The following is a 17,529-nucleotide window of genomic DNA, read 5'->3' as shown; positions in this document are numbered from 1 at the left end:
AAAATTACACGCACGTATCTCTGCGCAGATTGTGACACTGATCACTCCTTGGCTACGTCTACACGTGAAGCCTACATCGAAGTAGCCTATTTCGATGAATAACGTCTACACGTCCTCCAGGGCTGGCAACGTCGATGTTCAACATCGACGTTGCGCAGCACCACATCGAAATAGGCGCTGCGAGGGAACATCTACATGCCAAAGTAGCACACATCGAAATAAGGGTGCCAGGCACAGCTGCAAACAGGGTCACAGGGCGGACTCAACAGCAAGCCACTCCCTTAAAGGGTCCCTCCCAGACACAGTTGCACTAAACAACACAAGATACACAGAGCCGACAACTGGTTGCAGACCCTGTGCATGCAGCATGGATCCCCAGCTGCAGCAGCAGCAGCCAGAAGCCCTGGGCTAAGGGCTGCTGCACACGGTGACCATAGAGCCCCGCAGGGGCTGGAGAGAGAGCGTCTCTCAACCCCTCAGTTGATGGCTGCCATGGCGGACCCCGCTATTTCGAAGTTGCGGGACGCACAACGACTACACGGTCCCTACTTCGACGTTGAACGTTGAAGTAGGGCGCTATTCCCATCCCCTCATGGGGTTAGCGGCTTCGACGTCTCGCCACCTAACGTCGATGTTAACATCGAAATAGCGCCCAACACATGTAGCCGTGATGGGCGCTATTTCGAAGTTAGTGCCGCTACTTCGAAGTAGCGTGCACGTGTAGACATGGCTCTTGATCATCAGCAAAGTGAAAATTATCCCAAAGAAACTCTATATGACAACGGAATACAAAAAATCCAAAAATCAATACCAGAGATGCTCTGAAGTGCCCTGTCTTTGCAGATGATCTCACTCGCAAAAAGGAACACAAACCTGACCAACAAACCGTTGATAAAACATGATCCATTCTGAGAGATGTAATATACGAATGTGCCAAATCTGCCTTTGGAACATGTAAATTCTCTGACAAAGACTGCATTGATGAAAATGCTGACATTCTTAGGCCTTTTCTTGACAAAAAACACAAAGCGCATCTGAATAACATAAAGAACCCATCTCAAAGCACAAGAGATCAACTTCGACACACAAGATCTGTTTTTCAGAGAGAATCCAAGTGGTGTGCGAACAAGTATTGGGCCAATCTATGTTCTAATATTCAAAAGGCACCTGATTTGGGCAACCTGAAAACCATGTATGATGGATTGAAGAAAGCACTCGGACCAAACATTACCAAAGTTGCCCCACTGAAGCAATTAAATGGACAGGTGATCACAGACAAAAAGCTGCAGATGTCCAGATGGGTGGAACACTGCTCAAGTCTTTATTCCCATGAGCGTAGAATAGAACCTAAACTTGACAGCCTCATCCCAACTCTTCCAGAAATGTCTGAGCTAGATGCAGAGCCTATGTGGGGGAGGGGAACTTTCTCAAGCTCTTGAGGCTCTCTCCAATGGAAAAGCACCAGGAAATGACAGAATTCCAGAAGAAGTCCTGAAGGCAAACAAGGCTGTGCTCCTCCCCTTCCTCTGTGATTAACTCCTAAAATGTTGGAGAGCAGATGTCGTCCCAACTGACATGAAGGATTCAAACATCATCAGTCTCTATAAAAACAAAGGCAACATGGGTGATTGCAACAACTACAGAGGCATCTTGTTACTGAGTATCATAGGCAAAGCATTTGCCTGTGTCATTTTCAAATGCCTGCAAAAACTCACAGACTGAGTCTATCCAGAAACACAATGTGGCTTCAGGGCCGGCAGGTCAACAATGAACATGATTTTCTCACTTCAACTACTGGAAAAATGCAGAGAACAAAGAAAACCGTTATTCATAGTAATTGTGGACTTACAAAAGGTGTTTGACACAGTAGATCAGGACTATACAGAATATTAATTAAGATTGGCTGCCCACTGACCTTTCTCAGGCTCATAACATCCTTTCACGAGAACATGAAAGCAACAGTGCAATATGATGGATCTACATCAGAACCATTTGCAATGAACAGTGCAGTCAAACAAGGGCGTGTTCTTGCCCCTACCCTCTTCAGCATATTCTTCTCAGTTCTCCTAAATTGCTCATTTCAAAACTCACGCACCAATGTATTTCTCCACACAAAGTTAGATGGCCCTCTCTACAACCTGGCAAGATTCAAGGCCAAAACTAAGGTCAAGGAGGTCTTCATTAGGGAACTTCTCTTTACAGACATAATGTCATAATGAAGACATGCTACAGTCACTGATGGATTCCCTGTTCAGAGCCTGCAAGTTGTTTTCTCTTGACATAAGCATGAAGAAAACTGTTGTATTCGCTCAAGGTATACCTCAGCAACCCATTGTCATTCTGGATAACAGCCCATTAGATGTGGCTCAACAATTTTATTACCTTAGATCTACTGTCACCACAAACGTATCCACAGACAAAGAACTGAACATCAGAATTGGGAAGGCAGCTACTATTTTTGGCAGACTTAGGAAACAAGCATGGAACAATCCTAAGCTGACATTGAAAATGAAGGTACTAATCTACCAGGCTTTGTATTGAGTATCCTGCTCTATGGTTCTGAGGCATGGACCACCTACTCGAACCGGGAGAAAAAATTCAACAGCTTCCATCTTCGCTGTTTCCGCAAAATTACAAATATCAACTGGCAAGATAAAGTTTCAACTGCAGGTGTCCTATCAAGATCTGGCATGCCCAGCCTCGTAGCGATCCTCAACAGCAGAAGACTACAGTGGCTTGATCATCTGAGAAAAATGGGTGACAAATGTCTTCCCAAAGAAATTGTCTTTGAACTGTCATGGGGATTGAAAACAAGAGGAAGACCAAATCTAAGATTCAAGGATACATGCAAAAACACCATGGAAAAAATTCAACATCGATCCAAAATCCTGGGAATAAATCATCAGATTGAAGTACCTGGATACGATTGCTGTGACAAGGCACCTCATCCTCAATAATATATGTGCAAGCCACTGAAAAGAACTTCATCTTAGAAGGTAAAACTCTCAGACTCAAGAATTCGGAAATAGACTGTCATGTAGTTATTGCAATCGACGGTGCAAATCCAATATTGGATGGATAAGCCACAAGAGAAGCTGCAGACTCAAACACTGCCCACAAATCTTCACCACCGGTGCTAACCACTGTCTCTCGAGATGGAAGGGGTCATATATATAACTTTGACTCACTGTTATATGCCAAATATTTATATTAATCTAAAAGAGGGAAGTATGCAAAGGCTGCATATAGCATGTTGGATTTCCGTTGTCCTGATCTGTTTAGAATACGTTTGTGAAGTGTATTAGGGATAAGATCAATGAGCTAAATCTAAAATGAAATTAAAAGAAATCTGAATGTTTTGAAAGTTTCCTACCCTGTAGCCTATGAACAAATTCAGTATCCTTAATTAAATATATTTAAATTCTAAGAGAAAATCTTTAAATAATCTCAAAAAGAGATGCCCTATATTTTAAAGAGTAAAAAGAATAGTCTGTGGCTACTTTAGAATCATAGAATATTAAAACTGGAAGGGTCCTCAAGAGATCATCAAGTTAGTTTTACCAGAGTAAAGTATTTCTTCTTCCTTAAGGTGACTTGAATTCCTGGTTTTTTGCACCATATATATGTTAATGTTTAATATGTAAAGAGAGTGTGAGCTTTTAATATAAAGTAAAGTTCTGAATTCATTCTAAGGTTATTGTAGGTTTTTTTGTTTGCTTGCTGTTTGGGGGTTTGTGTTCGTTTTGTTTTTTTTTTTTATGGTTTTTTGCATGTAGGGTGTAGCTTACATTGAAAAGCAGGTAGGAGAGTCATAACATCTGTTGACAAAATAGACTGAATTGAAGTTTAACCAGAAGTACTCCATCTGTTACCATGAGACCAAATTGATCATTTTTACAGAGTACTTCCCCTCCATACCTGTACTGGGTACTGTAAAAATTGAGTCTTTTGGGTAAATAGCACAAGAAAGGAATATTGGCATTCGAGAGGAGTTGTTAGAGACAGCTCCTGAGAATAGGATTGATGCAGAAGGTTACTTAAGAGGAATTATATAGGAAGATGCAGTTGAAAGAGAACCTACTGCAGGTTGTACAATGTAAGTTACAGCTATTCGGGCATATTTGCAGAATGAGCGACGAATGAAAAATCAAGACCCTGGAAATCAGCATAATGGATGATTCGAATAGGAGATGCAGACCCCACAGAGAATGCGTAGATGTATAGTAGATTGGTACAGAGCTTGTCTACAGGAACTAAGCCACTCCACACTGGACAGGGAAAGATGGAAGGAAATAGTGAGAGAGGCAACAGACACCAACTAACACTGAGCTGATGATTGTTAATGATGATGATAAAGAGCCCAGTTTATTCTGTCTTATAAATATAACATTGTTTTGATGAAATAATCATTTTCCTTTGATCTGTCCTCAGCAGAAAATTTGATGGTAGTACAGACCGTATATCATACACTGCTGCTTATTAAAAGGTTAAACGTGATATATTCAGTGATTACATTTTGAAAAAGATTGCAAAATATGCATATATAGATATGTGTATGTATGAGTGGTAGATTGGGTACACGTAAAGTATTAGCTTTTGTGTTATGCTTTCAGAACAGTTTGTATTTTTATTTAAATTATTGTTATTTATTTTTACTGTACTTTTCATAGGTTGAAGAGCAGCAGATGTCATATGGTGAACTGGAGCAGAGAACAGAAGAGGAAAGCAGTTGTCTGCAAGTGAAAATAGAAGACTTTCAGACCCCTTCACAGGACCTTAGTGGTAAACAGATGCATGTGCAATTATTTGTAATGCCTTTAGTCAGAAAAATGAACAAACTGATTTAAGCATCAGTTGGTTTCTAGTGGATAAGAGGAGTTAAACACCATCAATACTGCGGCTTCTAACATCTGATTTATGCCCTTTTTGTTTCTATAAATCTCTGGATAGTTATTTAGAAATTCAGCTGATCTGCTCTAGAACTGTGCTCAGTAATATTTTTTGATTTTCAGCTATTGAAGAAGTTGTTAATATTACCTCAATAACAAGAGAGAGTGTTCCTGTGGTGTTTTGTGAGCTTGTTATGTATAGAAAATAGGATTGCCCTGGTATCATAATAAAAATAATTACTTCATTAATGTTTTATGAGATTTTTTTATGTTAGTTAGTCATTGTTTTACTGTTTCAGATAGACTTTCTCTATGTATTATCATAATTTTAATTGATTTACCCCTTCAAATTACCCATTTATAGATCTTATGGTTAGGGCATCGCATTGGGAGGAAATGAAGAACCTTAAAACACACCTCGAAGGGCAACATGCTCAAGAAATTGAGCACCTCCGTTCCTATTTCCAGCAGCAGTTGAGGGAAACAGAAGAGAGATACACTACAGAGATTGTTCATTTACAGAATAGTCTTCAGGATGTCAGTGAGTCCCCTGAACATTTCAGGTATCCCATGACCTTTAACCTCCTTTTCTAACCTGTTCACGATCATGTACTGTATACCATATGTAAACATTAGTATTTTCAAAAAGCTAATGCCTGCAAAGCTTTAAATTTTACTAATAACATCAGAATATGAAGAATTCTGAACATTATAGTAACATTTTTATTCAGTACTTTTAAAAATAAATTGGGTCTTTTATGAAGAAATGGTATAACTAGTAGGAACTAAGGGAGAGAGCAGTGTTTCATATCTGAAATTATTGGATACTGAATTCACTATTTTACAAGTTTTTCGACAGTATAATTGCAAATTGTATGTTTTACCATTGAAATAGATGTGATAGTCATCCTTGAACAATGGCAAATTTTACTTATTACTTTGCTACTGACTTTATAAATTATTAAATATTTCATGCATGCAATATAGTATTTGTTAGCCAGTAGCATAGCAAAGGTGGGGGCAAACTCTCCAGGTAGGTGTGGGAAGTGAAAAGGCACAGCCACTCTTTTTTCTCCACTGCCCCTCAAAACCAAGGGCCTGTTGACCACCTACCAGCCTAAACAAAACATCTTTCCTTTTCATTCGGAGACCATTTAAACTAGACATATCTGCTTTGGCAAAGTGGAGAAAGCATGATTTTTTTTTTCCTCTTGTTGTTACACTTTTCTAATTTTTATATCTTTCCTTCCCTTTCTTCAAATACATTTCTGCCCCTATAAGTGACTATGTAAAAATGGTATCTGCTTATCCAGTTGATCTGTTCCTTGTGTGTACTCATACATGTATGCTTCCTGTGTTGGAAACACGAGGCCCTGGAACATTAATGTATTTAAATGCAGGCTTAGTATTTGCAGGTTCAATGCCCAGTTTTTACAGCTCCCTGCTATTGTCTGCCTTTTAGAACAAACACAGTGCCTTCTGAATACTCATACAGCTAAGCATGAATGCCCAGTGAACATCTGAGATTTTTTGAAGGCCTGCTAGCCTGGTCAGTTTCTAACACTGTAAAATTGGTACACGTTGATGTGGATTTTATTAAAATGTATCAACTCCAATATCTGTACTAGCATGGACAAGTAGTTATGCTTTATTATTTGTTTCTTAGTCCTTTTTAGTTTGTCACCACTAGATCCTTTTTTAGACCTCATTTTGTATACACGTTAATTTACTAGTTTCAGGCAAGTTAAAACAACTTTGTGCAGTTAAAATATTTACCAATAAGCAATTGCACATGAGCATGCATTCTTTTTAAAATAAACACTTTAAACCTTGCTTGAACTGAGCTGTTGATTGATGGATCTCATCGTCTAATGACACCTTTTGTGAGTGACTCAACCAAATATAGATTGGTAGAGCTGATTACAGACGTCACATAAAAAAAACACCGACTGCTGGTATTATATGTTCTTTTTGGATCTTATGCTTTTCCTGCAGTGCCTGGATACACTGCCACTCGAAGCATTTGAGATCTTGCACAGTGGTTTGCCTCCATGAAGATCTGTCCTGAGCTAGATTTTCCAGATCACTGGGGGATATACTGCATGACTTCATGTTGGCCTTGAAGATGTCTTTGTAACCCTCATACTGACTACTGATAGAGCACTTTCCATGAGCAAGCTGACCATAGTATCATCCATCCTCATAACATGACCAGTCCAGTGAAACTGTTTGTGCATAAGCATTGCTTCCATTCCCATGACACCACGGAGCTCAAGAACCTCCATGTTAGGAAATTTATCCCACCAATTCACATGGGCAATCTGTCTCAGACAGCGTATATGGAACTGATTGAGTTTCAAAACATAGGGGTGGTATGCTGTCCATGACTCTGAACCATACAACAGGATATTCAGGACCACTGCGTAAAACACTGCTACCTTGCCATGGAGTTCAATACCATGGTTATTTCATAGCTGTCAATTTTACAAAGGCAGCTCTGGATTTGGCTAATCAAACAGATATGTCATGATCTGTGTTTATGCTAAAAGACAGTACACTTCCAAGGTAGTCAACAGCCTTCAGGACTGTACCAGCAGCAGTGATCACTGTTGTACTGGACTCTTTCCAAACAGGCTGAGGCATAACTTCTGTGTTCTTGAGGCTCACTGTGAGTCCAATGCAGTGAACAAAAGTAACAAAGCAATTGAATAGCTCATGTGCATTCTTCACTGAATGAGCAAACAGTACGCAGTCGTCAGCAAAAAAGAGGGCACGGACTGTTGTTGTAACCATTCTAGTGTGAGCCTGAAGTCTCCAGAGGTTGAAAATACTGTCATCTGTTTGGAACTGAATTAGGTATGCCTAACGTGTAGTCCTTCAAAGCAACTAACAGTATAATTGAAAAGGAGATGTTGAACAGGGGAGGAGCGTGGATACATCCTTGCTTTATATTGTTTGATATTTCAAAAGGTGCTGATGTCTCTCCATGGTTAAGGATGCGACCAAGCATTCCATCATGAAAAGATCAAACAATGTTGATAAATTTTTCAGGACAGCCAGTTTGCCCAAGTATTTTCCAAATCCCATTTCTGTTGACCCTGTGTCGAATGCCTTGATCAAGTCCATGAAAATCACATAGAGGTCCTGATGTTGCTATCTACATTTCTCTTCTATCTGTCTGGCTGTAAATATCATACCAGCAGTGCTTCAGCTGGCACGAAATCCACGCTGGCTTTCAGGAATAATGCCATTTTTGAACACGTAGTGAAAGCCAGGTGTAAAGGATGCGTGCCAGGATCTTACCATTTGTGGAGAGTAGAGAGATGCCTTAATGGTCATCACAACACACACAGTCACCTTGTCTCTTGCATATGTGTACAATCAGAGCCTCTTTGAAGTCCTGGGGGGACTAGCTCCTTCTCCCAAATCACAATGAATAAATGGGTACATCAGCTGGCCGCCAGCATCTTTATAAATTTCTAATGGAGTTGCACCACTGCCAGCTGCCTTTCCAGATTTCATCTGTTTAACAGCTTTTTGTATTTCATCAAAAGTTGATGGTGTGACCAACTGAAAATCATTAGCCCACTAAGGAGTCTCTTCAAGAATGCTGCTATCAAAAGTTAAGGTCTGGTTCAGTACTTTGTGAAAATATTCAGCCCAGCAGTCAAGATTTTAGAGCTATCTGTGGTTAAAGTGAGGCTATCACCAGAGCGAACTGGTGTACAACCAGCAATTCATGGCCCATGGACTGTCTTTAGCCCATCATAGAGTGTTTTAAAATCATGTCTATCAGCTGCATCTTGGAGTTTAGCTGCTTGATATTTCCACCAATACTCTCTCATTTGTTGTAATTTGACTTGTGCCTCCTGCTTCGTTCGAATATATGCTGATTTCCTGGAGGCATTCTCTTTATCATTGATCCAAGTAAGGTGTGTCACAAGCATCTTATCAAGAAGAGGTTGGGCGTCTCTGTCCGTGTTGTCAAACCAGGACTTGTGCCTGCATTTTTGGAAACCGCAGATCTTTACCGCAGTTCTGTAGGTTGTTTCTCTGATGTTAATCCATTCATCCTCAGTGGTGGGTGACCATTCTGGACTGCACTGCTGATGGCTAAGGAAGCATAAAGGCTACATTGAAACAGTGCTTGTGTCTTGGGTATTTCAAGTTTACCTACATCCAGCATTTTCTGGCATACAACAGAATGATGACATTTTGATGGACAAAGGTTCAAAGAGACAACTCTGCTTACTATCTAGTAGTCAGACCTGAAGCTAGTGCCATGCATTGCATGAGTCAATTAGACATCAGAAGGGTCTCTTAGTTTTGTGATGAAGTAGTCTATCATATGCCAATGCTTAGATCAAGGGTGCATCCAAGTTGCTTTGATTTATTTGCCTGTTGGAGGAATGTGTTTGCAATAGCAAGCTTATGTTGCACACAAGTTTGAAAGAAGAGTGCTATTTGACTTCTCACTTCCAATACCATGATGTCCAAGCACCTTTGGCGATGTGGTGTAGTCCTGACCAACTCCAGCATTAAAATTGCCGAGTATATATAGCTTGGATTTAAAAGGTCCTGAAGAGGATCACTGAATTCAGGCTAGCATAGACAGCCTCCTTTTCGTCATCTGCAGCAGTTAAAGTGTATGCATATGCACTAACAAGTACAAGGCATTGTCCCTGTCTCAGTCTGAGCTTTGCGGTTATAAGGCGAGAACTGATGTTGTGTGGTTCATATTCAAGCTAGGGGACTAGTGATGTCCTGAAGGCAAAGTCAACTCCTGCTTGCCTTGGATGACCTCTAAGGTAGCACACAGAGTAATATGGATAGACAACTCCAACCTCTGTGAACTGGCTGGTTCCAGAAATACATGTATCATTTAAAGCTGTAACATCTATGTTATAATGTGGCAGTTCTCTACCAATGATTGCTGTCCTGCGTTCGTGGTGATCATTGCGATCAAGAAGTGTGCATACATTCCAGGATGCAAAGCGTAGTTTGTTTAGTCATTGATTTTTCTCTTGTGACTGCAAAAATTGGATACTCAGTGGGTTGGAATTAACCCACACGGAATAATTGGAACAAGCTGTGTTTAGGGATTGTTTTCTCTCACCCTCTTCTTTTGACGAAAGCAGCGCTGTCCCTAAATTCTTGAGCATTATACAAGTTAGAAGGAAACCAAAGGCTTTTACATAAACCTAGAATTTAATGGGAAAAATGCTCATTTGGGTATAACTTAGTCTTATAGAAACCAAATGTGGAGTTCCATCTCCTTATAGTTCTCACGGTTGCTTGGCGGGGTCAGGGTTCAGTCCCTTTCTTACTTTGTTACTTTTCTTGTAATTTTTGTAAGAGCTAAGTAGAGAATTAATTTCTTCCTTGTTAGGAGTCAGGTAGGACCTTTTTACCAAGTTTCTTGTCCCATTTTGGTAAATAATTAAGGGAACAAGCTCCCTTATGCTATATAAAAATTTGAGTAATTTCTTTAATCGTTATTTATTGTTGAACTCAGTGAATCCTAAAGCCGAGGAACATTATAAAGAAACCAGAATAAAATTTTAATGAGTCCTAGAAATAATCAAGAACTTCTTGCAGCTATAATACTGAAGATTTGCTACTTTCCTAAAGTTATCAAGTATTTTGGGTTCCTTGCTATTTCAGTGTTATCCTACTGAAGATATACCATTGAGGAGAGGTAAACTTGAAAATGTGCATACGTTTTCAGTGTGACTAAAGATCACAAACCTAGCTGTAAAGAAACATCTTATTTTGTTCACTCTGTACATTGCCAGTCTTCTTTAGCAAGTTACTCATTTATCTCATGACAGCAGAAAGTGAATATTAGAGGAAGGATTTGTGAAAGTCAAAAATCTTAATATTTTTATAGCTTGGTTCAAACTTTGGTCTTTTGTAACATCTCTGCTAAGAAGACTGTAACCAGAACCTTGAGCTTCTTTCTGCTAACTTGCTGCCAATAGTGGGAGATTTAATGTAACATGAGTAGAATAAGTTGCGCTATCTAAGGTGACCAGTATTATGGTATTTAAGTATAGAAAGAAACAAGAGACTTGTTTCCTGTCTTATTCATTCAGATACTTCTTTGTTACCAAGCTACCCATATAATATGAGCAAGCCAGGCAACTGACTTGGATGTAACAATTAAAAGGGCAGTGAAATAGTTGTGACCAGTCTTCTAGCTGATGTGTGGCCCCATCTGGTTTCTCCAGCCTCTCTGCACCTCCTCTCCTTTAGCTTGCACCCTGCTAGCAAATGTCCTCTGTTGGTTCCCCTTAATAGTATGTTGGCGGTAAGCAATCAATAGCAGCAACAGGAGCATAGCTTTCAAGGGGGCTTTGAAAGGCAACCCAGCTTTGAGGGTGAGTCTGTATAACCAAAGGTAGAGTTTGTGGATGTTGAGAGAAAAGATGCGGCTAAGAAATGGAAGAGTATTCTGTGGAGGGAGGGTCGTAAAGTCAGTGCAAGCCATGGGGTAAGATGATGTTTATTTGTCTTCTGCCTCTTTTGTGTAGGATAGACTGCAGACTGTGCAATTGCATCATGAGCTAACAATATACTAGTCCTGGTTACTAGATTGAAGATTTGTATTGGGAGATATCAGGAATGCTGGTTAAATGAGTGCCAGATAATGAAGCTTTTACTGCAGAAACCTTTGACGTGTGATTACTGTGTATACATGGTAGAGTTTTGTGACTTGCTTTCCCTGGCCACTTAATAGGACATATAGGAAACATAGAATGGAGGTGAGAATGACGTATTTAGGTTTAAGTAGAGTACCAAAATGTTTGGAGATGTATCCCATTTTGTTTCACCCAACATAATTATTGATACTGAGTGGTATTTTAAAATATGCCTACATGATGTCAGAACATAGGTACCACTGAGATCAAGAAGACTTCTGTTCTTAAATCTCTTAGGCTCTTTTGAAAATCCCAACTTTTACGTTTAAGCTTAAATTGTTAAATTCTCCAGTAACTGATGTACGTAATAACATGTTTTTATTTTCATTACCTTTATCCTCCATCCCACCTTTGCTCTTGTTTGTCACATTCATCTTATTAATTGTTTGAAATTAGACTGTAAATTCTTTGGCCATAGGCTCTGTTTACCTTTGTGTTAATGCAGTATTTTTCTCAATGAGGCTGATGCTGACTACTTTAATACAAATAATAAATAGTAATCATAGTCATTTTGCATTCTGCTCTTAAAGAGTACCACAGAAATTTTGTCAGGTAAAATATGTGTCCTGTGTCGCTGGTTTAGTGTTTTCTTATGTAATGGGCTAGAGATATTTGGAAACTGCAATGAATATCTTGTAACATTAATCTTTATCCATCTTTCTTTTATGTTTTAGTATACCTGCAGAGTCACAGGAAAACCCTAAAGACATCATTCAGAAAATGACACAAACTGAAAGTCTTGATCAACAAAGTACAGAGAGAGAAGTAGAGGTGCTGTATTTTTCAGTTTGCTTATCAACAGTATTATATGTTTTAGCATAATTTAAGTACCTGGGAATATAAAGATTTATTTCAGCAAGACATCACTGAAATACGAGAATGATGTTTTGGAGAAAAAATAATTATAATAATTTCAATAGGTATATATTTACAAGTGAAACACAAACATGAGTTCAGTCTGTACTCCAAACAAGTCAAAATATTATTTTAAGTTTTTATAAAACATATCAAAGCAAATGTGTATGCCATAAAAATTATGGTGAGCAATAATCTTCGCTTTCTTTTAAAAAATTTCTAGAACCCATTATTGCAGAAGGAAGTTTAAAATGTAATTTTAAAGGCTCAGAAAACAGATGTCAAATTAAAAAAAAAAACAAAAACAAAAAACACTTTGTAGTCGCCCTTAATATTTGTTGAGACCAGACTCATGATTTTTGAACTTTTGAGACTGGCAGAACTGTATTTCATACTTGTTTATAAAGCTCTGTGGCACAAATCATATTTCTTCTACTCTTACTTTGGCTTTGTGCTTCTGAGGATGCAAATGGTGGTAGAGACCTGAACCACCATTTCATCTATTGGAATTTTAGCTGTTGTAGCTCATGTTGGAGTTGTAGTGAGGGAAATTCCCTTTCCCAACTTTTTTTTTCTTCCTGGACTAAACTGACTTAAACTAATTTATAGGTAACCTTAAAGGAGAAAAAAAATGAGAAGATTCAGCCATATCTTGGCTGAAATTTGTAGAACAGAGAAAGTTAAAACAAGAAAACATGAATTTATATTTCATACTTGTTTTCTTACAGTTTCCCAGTGAAGTGGAATCAAAAGGTGATATGGACATTATTCAGCTGTTGGAAAAGCAGTACCAGGAAAGATTAGAAGAAGAAATAGCTAAGGTATAAATTTGCAATAACAAGTTTTTAAACCAGTACAATGTGGTATTATCTGCCATTTGTTACTGTTCTAAAAATTACAGAACAAATGCAGGTTGAATCTCTCATCCAGCATAAACCAGTATAATATGGTATTATCTGCCATTTGTTACTGTTCTGAAAATTACACAACAAATGCAGGTTGAATCTCTCATCCAGCACACTCTCATCTCACAACATCTCTGGTCCAGCAGGACTACAGATGTTGCTGGACACAGAGAGCTCCAGCTGCATGGCAGGGACCCCTGCTGGCAGCCCACTTTGGAGAACCCTAAGGGCAGCCCTGGGGCAGAGATCCAAGTCGGGGAGCCCCAGTGGGGGGGACCCCACCCAGGATCTGGGAGCCCCAGAGGTAGCCCCATTGGCAGCTGTGCAGCAGGGAACTGGGCCAGGGAGCTCTTCTGGAAGTCCTGCAGGGAGCCCTGGCCAGCAGCCCAGTGGCAGATAGCCCTGGCATGAATGGAGCCCCTCCAGGTAGCCTGGGGACAGGGAGCTGGCAGCAGCCAGGAGGCCCCCACCAGGGCAGCTGGGAGGCCTGACCACCCCTGGTCCAGCAAATCTTTGGGGCCACTCAGGTCCCGAGGGTACCAGACTAGGGAGATACAACCTGTATATTATTCTGTATTTACATGAAACTATTATAATTCTGAACGTGGAAGACTTTCAGATCACATAGGGAATGCTGTGCTTTTGGCAAATCTTAAAGTGTTAAGTAGTCCTGTGATACTCTGCTTAATTTTTCTTTTCTCACTCAGTCCCCTAGCATACACTAGTTAATCCTTTTATTTTCTTAACCAATACCCATCTTCTGGGGTCCTGCCCCAAAATCCTCTGTATAACATTCAAAAATCTCCGTAAAGGAAAAAAAGCAACTTAATCAGTTTAATCCAATTTCTTTGAAAGCAGTAGCTGATTACAGTTGATTTGTAGCTTAGCTAAGTTTAGGAGGCTTGGGCTATTTATCTGTGTTCCATTTTTAATATTTTTGTTTGTTTTGTGTTTTTATATAAAAAAAAAAGAACTGGAGTACTTTTCTCTCTGGCCGTTTCTACACAGGCTAATACACCAAGGGAAAGATGCAGATTCCCCGTGCCTTATTAGCATAATGCCATGTGATTTGGAGTCCGGAAGACCATTCTTCCGGACTCCAAAATGCCGTGTAGAAGCACGGTCATGGGGGGGCTTCTGTAAGGAATTCCTTCTTCCGGAGGCCTCTTCTTCCCAAAAATTTTTGGGAAGAAGGGGCCTCCAGAAGGAGAACTTCCTTCCAGAAGCCCCACCCAGGGCCGCACTTCTACATGGTGTTTTGGAGTCCGAAAGAACGGTCTTCCGGACTCCAAATCACATGGTGTTATGCTAATGAGGTGCGGGGAATTTGCATCTGTGCCTCATTAGCATTCTTCATTCCCTGTATTAGCATGCCACTTCCGAAGGAAGTGGCCTGTGTAGAAACGGCCTCTGTGTGGCTGTGTCTACACTTGCATTCCTCTTTTGAAAGAGGAATGCAACTGGGGGAAATTGAAAATGCTAATGAAGTTCTGATTTACATATCTTGTGGTTCATTTGCATAATCTCTTTTTGGAACAGATTCTTTCAAAAGAAAAAAGCAGAATAAACCCTGTTTTCAAAAGACCCCTTCTTCCTGAAACAAAATAAAAAAAAGGGTTCTTTTGAAGACGGGGTTAATTTTCAAAAGAGCCCAGTCTACACTGCTTTTTTTCTTTCAAAAGAATCTCTTCTCAAAAGTGATTATGCAAATTAAGCATATGTAAATCAGCAATTCGTTTGCATTTTCGATTTCCCTCATTTGCATTCCTCTTTCAAAAGAGGAATGCAAGTGTAGGTGTACCGCACGTGTGTATCTGTAGATATATAGATACACACACACACACACACACACACACAATGTGCATGTTTTTTTCTTGTGGACCAACTGACTGTATTGTTAGTAGAGAGACAGGTAGGTGAAGTAATTACCTTTTATTGGACCAGCTTCTATTGGTGGAAGAGAGAGAACCTTTTGAGCCACACAGAGCTCTTCTGTAGGTCTGGGAGAGATACACCAATCGTCACAGCTAAAGGAGAGGTGGAGCAGATTGTTTAGCAGCCTAAGCAGACCCTTGCAAAGCCATGGACATGAATGTGGTTTTATTGTTGACCATCTTTGTGAATCAGACTCAGATTCAAATTTTTGTATTTGCACAGGAGGTGGTTAATTTGTGCTGGGGCTTGCCAAGGCTGATCCCTAGTACCTGTCAGCTTGGCAGAACATAGCCCTGGCACTGACTTAGTCCTCCAAGTCTGTCAGTTCTCACAGTAAGCTGGTAGTAAGACACTTAGTGTGTCTAACCTATCCTTCATGTGTCTGGGTTTTCATTCAATCATACTCTCATATCTTTACCATTAGAAATTATTCATTAAAACTAGGAATGGATGGGGCAGAGGGGTTTGAATGTCTTCCTGCTTTCTTCAAAAACTCTTGTTACAGTTGCAAATATTTTCCTAGACATCAGCTGGGTAAAGTAGCTTTCTGTAAAATGAGAAATGTCCCATGTAAGTTCTTAATACAACCTCCATTATGTCAGCTTTGTCTGTCAGCTTTATTTATGATGAAAAGAAATATTTTTCATCATTGCAGATTTTATCTTCTGTTCTTGTACTCTTCATGAAAATATAAAGGTTTTAGTGAAAAAATGATCTCCCTCCTTTCATTATGGGATAGGATAAGTAGAAACCCCCCTGGATAGGAACTCCTTCTTCTTCGAGTGATTGCTCGTGTGCACCGGCATATGCCCAGTTGCTGGAAGCTTTTTGCCCTAGCCAGTAGCCCTAGGGTTGGTGCAGCGCCCCCTGGAGTGGTGCCCATATGGCTGCCCATATATGCACTGCCCGACCTGCCCCCTGCTCAGTTCCTTCTTGCCGCACTGTCAGTTGCTGGAGCTCCCTTGTTGTTTTGCGTTCGCTGGTAGCCTTTATTGTTTTAATTAGTTGATAGTTAGTGAAAACAGTTGTAAATAGTTTAGATAGTTGTCTTTCATCGGTAAATAGTTCTACTTAGCACTTAGTGAGCCAAAGTGGGACTTTAACCCCCCTTGGCGCCAGGGGATGCCTGGCTTCCCGGGGTTTAAAACCTGCTCAAAATGTGGCAAACAAATGCCCAAAAGTGACCTGCATAAGGCTTGCCTGAGTTGCCTTGGTGAGGCCCACCTCCAGGAACACTGCTCTATTTGCAAGGCCTATGACTTCAAAAGACAGAGCTCAACGGCTGAAAGTACTATTAATGGAATCAACCTTGCGCCCGGACATCTCCCCATCAGGAACTCAGAGTGCCACGTCATCAGTGCAGAGTGCCCCAGCATCGTCGGTGCCGTCAGAAAGCTCTCGGCGCCGAGAGCAGGACTCGGCACCTAGTGCCTCCCAGTGCCATAAGAGTCAGTCCCTGGTGCCTTGCAAAAAGAGGAGACAGGACCAGGGTCAATCCCAGGAGAGGATGAGCTGACAGCAAGCCTGAGAAGAGTCCGCCAGATCACACCGTGACCGGGGTCATGAAGTGCAGGCGTCAACTCCAGCGCGAGGCAGGAGCCCGCGCTCTCCCAGACTGCCCTCAGTGCTGGAGGCCTTTAGCACAGCGCAAGGCCTCCTGCAGATCACAATGCTGCTGCAGATGCCACACCGGGAGCCTTCATTGCCCCAGATACAGGCATCTGAACAGTCTCTAGGGGCCCTGGCACGGTTCCTGACCCCAGTGAGGCCCCTGCAAACTGTTGCCTCCCTTGCTGCCTCACAGCAGATGTTGCAGGGCATGTAGGCACCGATAGGAGCCTTGGGACCCTCGGTGCCGCCGTGGTCATCAGCATCAGAGTTGGACTCTTTTTACTCCAGCTCAGCTCAGAGCAGGAGTACAAGATCATCCCGATGCAGTAGGCATTGACACCAGCCCCAACTCCCCTCCGAGGGGGAGTGGCAAATGCCCCCCCAAGGTGCCCTGCAATGGCCTTTCTGGACTCCGTGGGCAATCCATGAGGCGCAGGGGCGAGCTGTGGGACTCATGGCTGGGACGCCCAGCACTCCCCAGGTGCTGAGATCCGCACCGACTGCTGTGTTGGGAGCCCCTCTGAGAGAGCAGGAGAAATCGTCGGCACTGGCACCAGTGCAGTCGGCACCAACCCAAACCACTAACCTGTGGTGCAGTGGGCGCTGGCACTAACAGAACCAGTGCCATCCCAG

The 17,529-nt window shown here is 41.1% G+C and overlaps 1 protein-coding gene across 6 annotated transcripts in view; it reads left to right on the top strand.

The window, feature by feature from the left end:
• The window catches only part of AKAP9 (A-kinase anchoring protein 9), a 252,463-nt gene that overhangs the window by 112,099 nt on the left and 122,835 nt on the right, over nucleotides 1–17,529 (top strand). For all 6 annotated transcript variants that reach the window (XM_074984762.1, XM_074984761.1, XM_074984760.1 and 3 more), the window contains 4 exons: nucleotides 4,671–4,782; nucleotides 5,254–5,452; nucleotides 12,265–12,361; nucleotides 13,174–13,266. In XM_074984762.1, coding sequence (XP_074840863.1) covers nucleotides 4,671–4,782; nucleotides 5,254–5,452; nucleotides 12,265–12,361; nucleotides 13,174–13,266 — 501 coding nt within the window. The remainder of the gene's footprint in view (nucleotides 1–4,670; nucleotides 4,783–5,253; nucleotides 5,453–12,264; nucleotides 12,362–13,173; nucleotides 13,267–17,529) is intronic.

Source organism: Carettochelys insculpta, chromosome 2 (assembly GCF_033958435.1).
Source record: "Carettochelys insculpta isolate YL-2023 chromosome 2, ASM3395843v1, whole genome shotgun sequence".
NCBI lineage: Eukaryota > Metazoa > Chordata > Testudines > Carettochelyidae > Carettochelys > Carettochelys insculpta.
The sequence above is the reverse complement of the archived record's forward strand: the minus strand, read 5'-3'. Positions and strand labels throughout refer to the sequence as shown.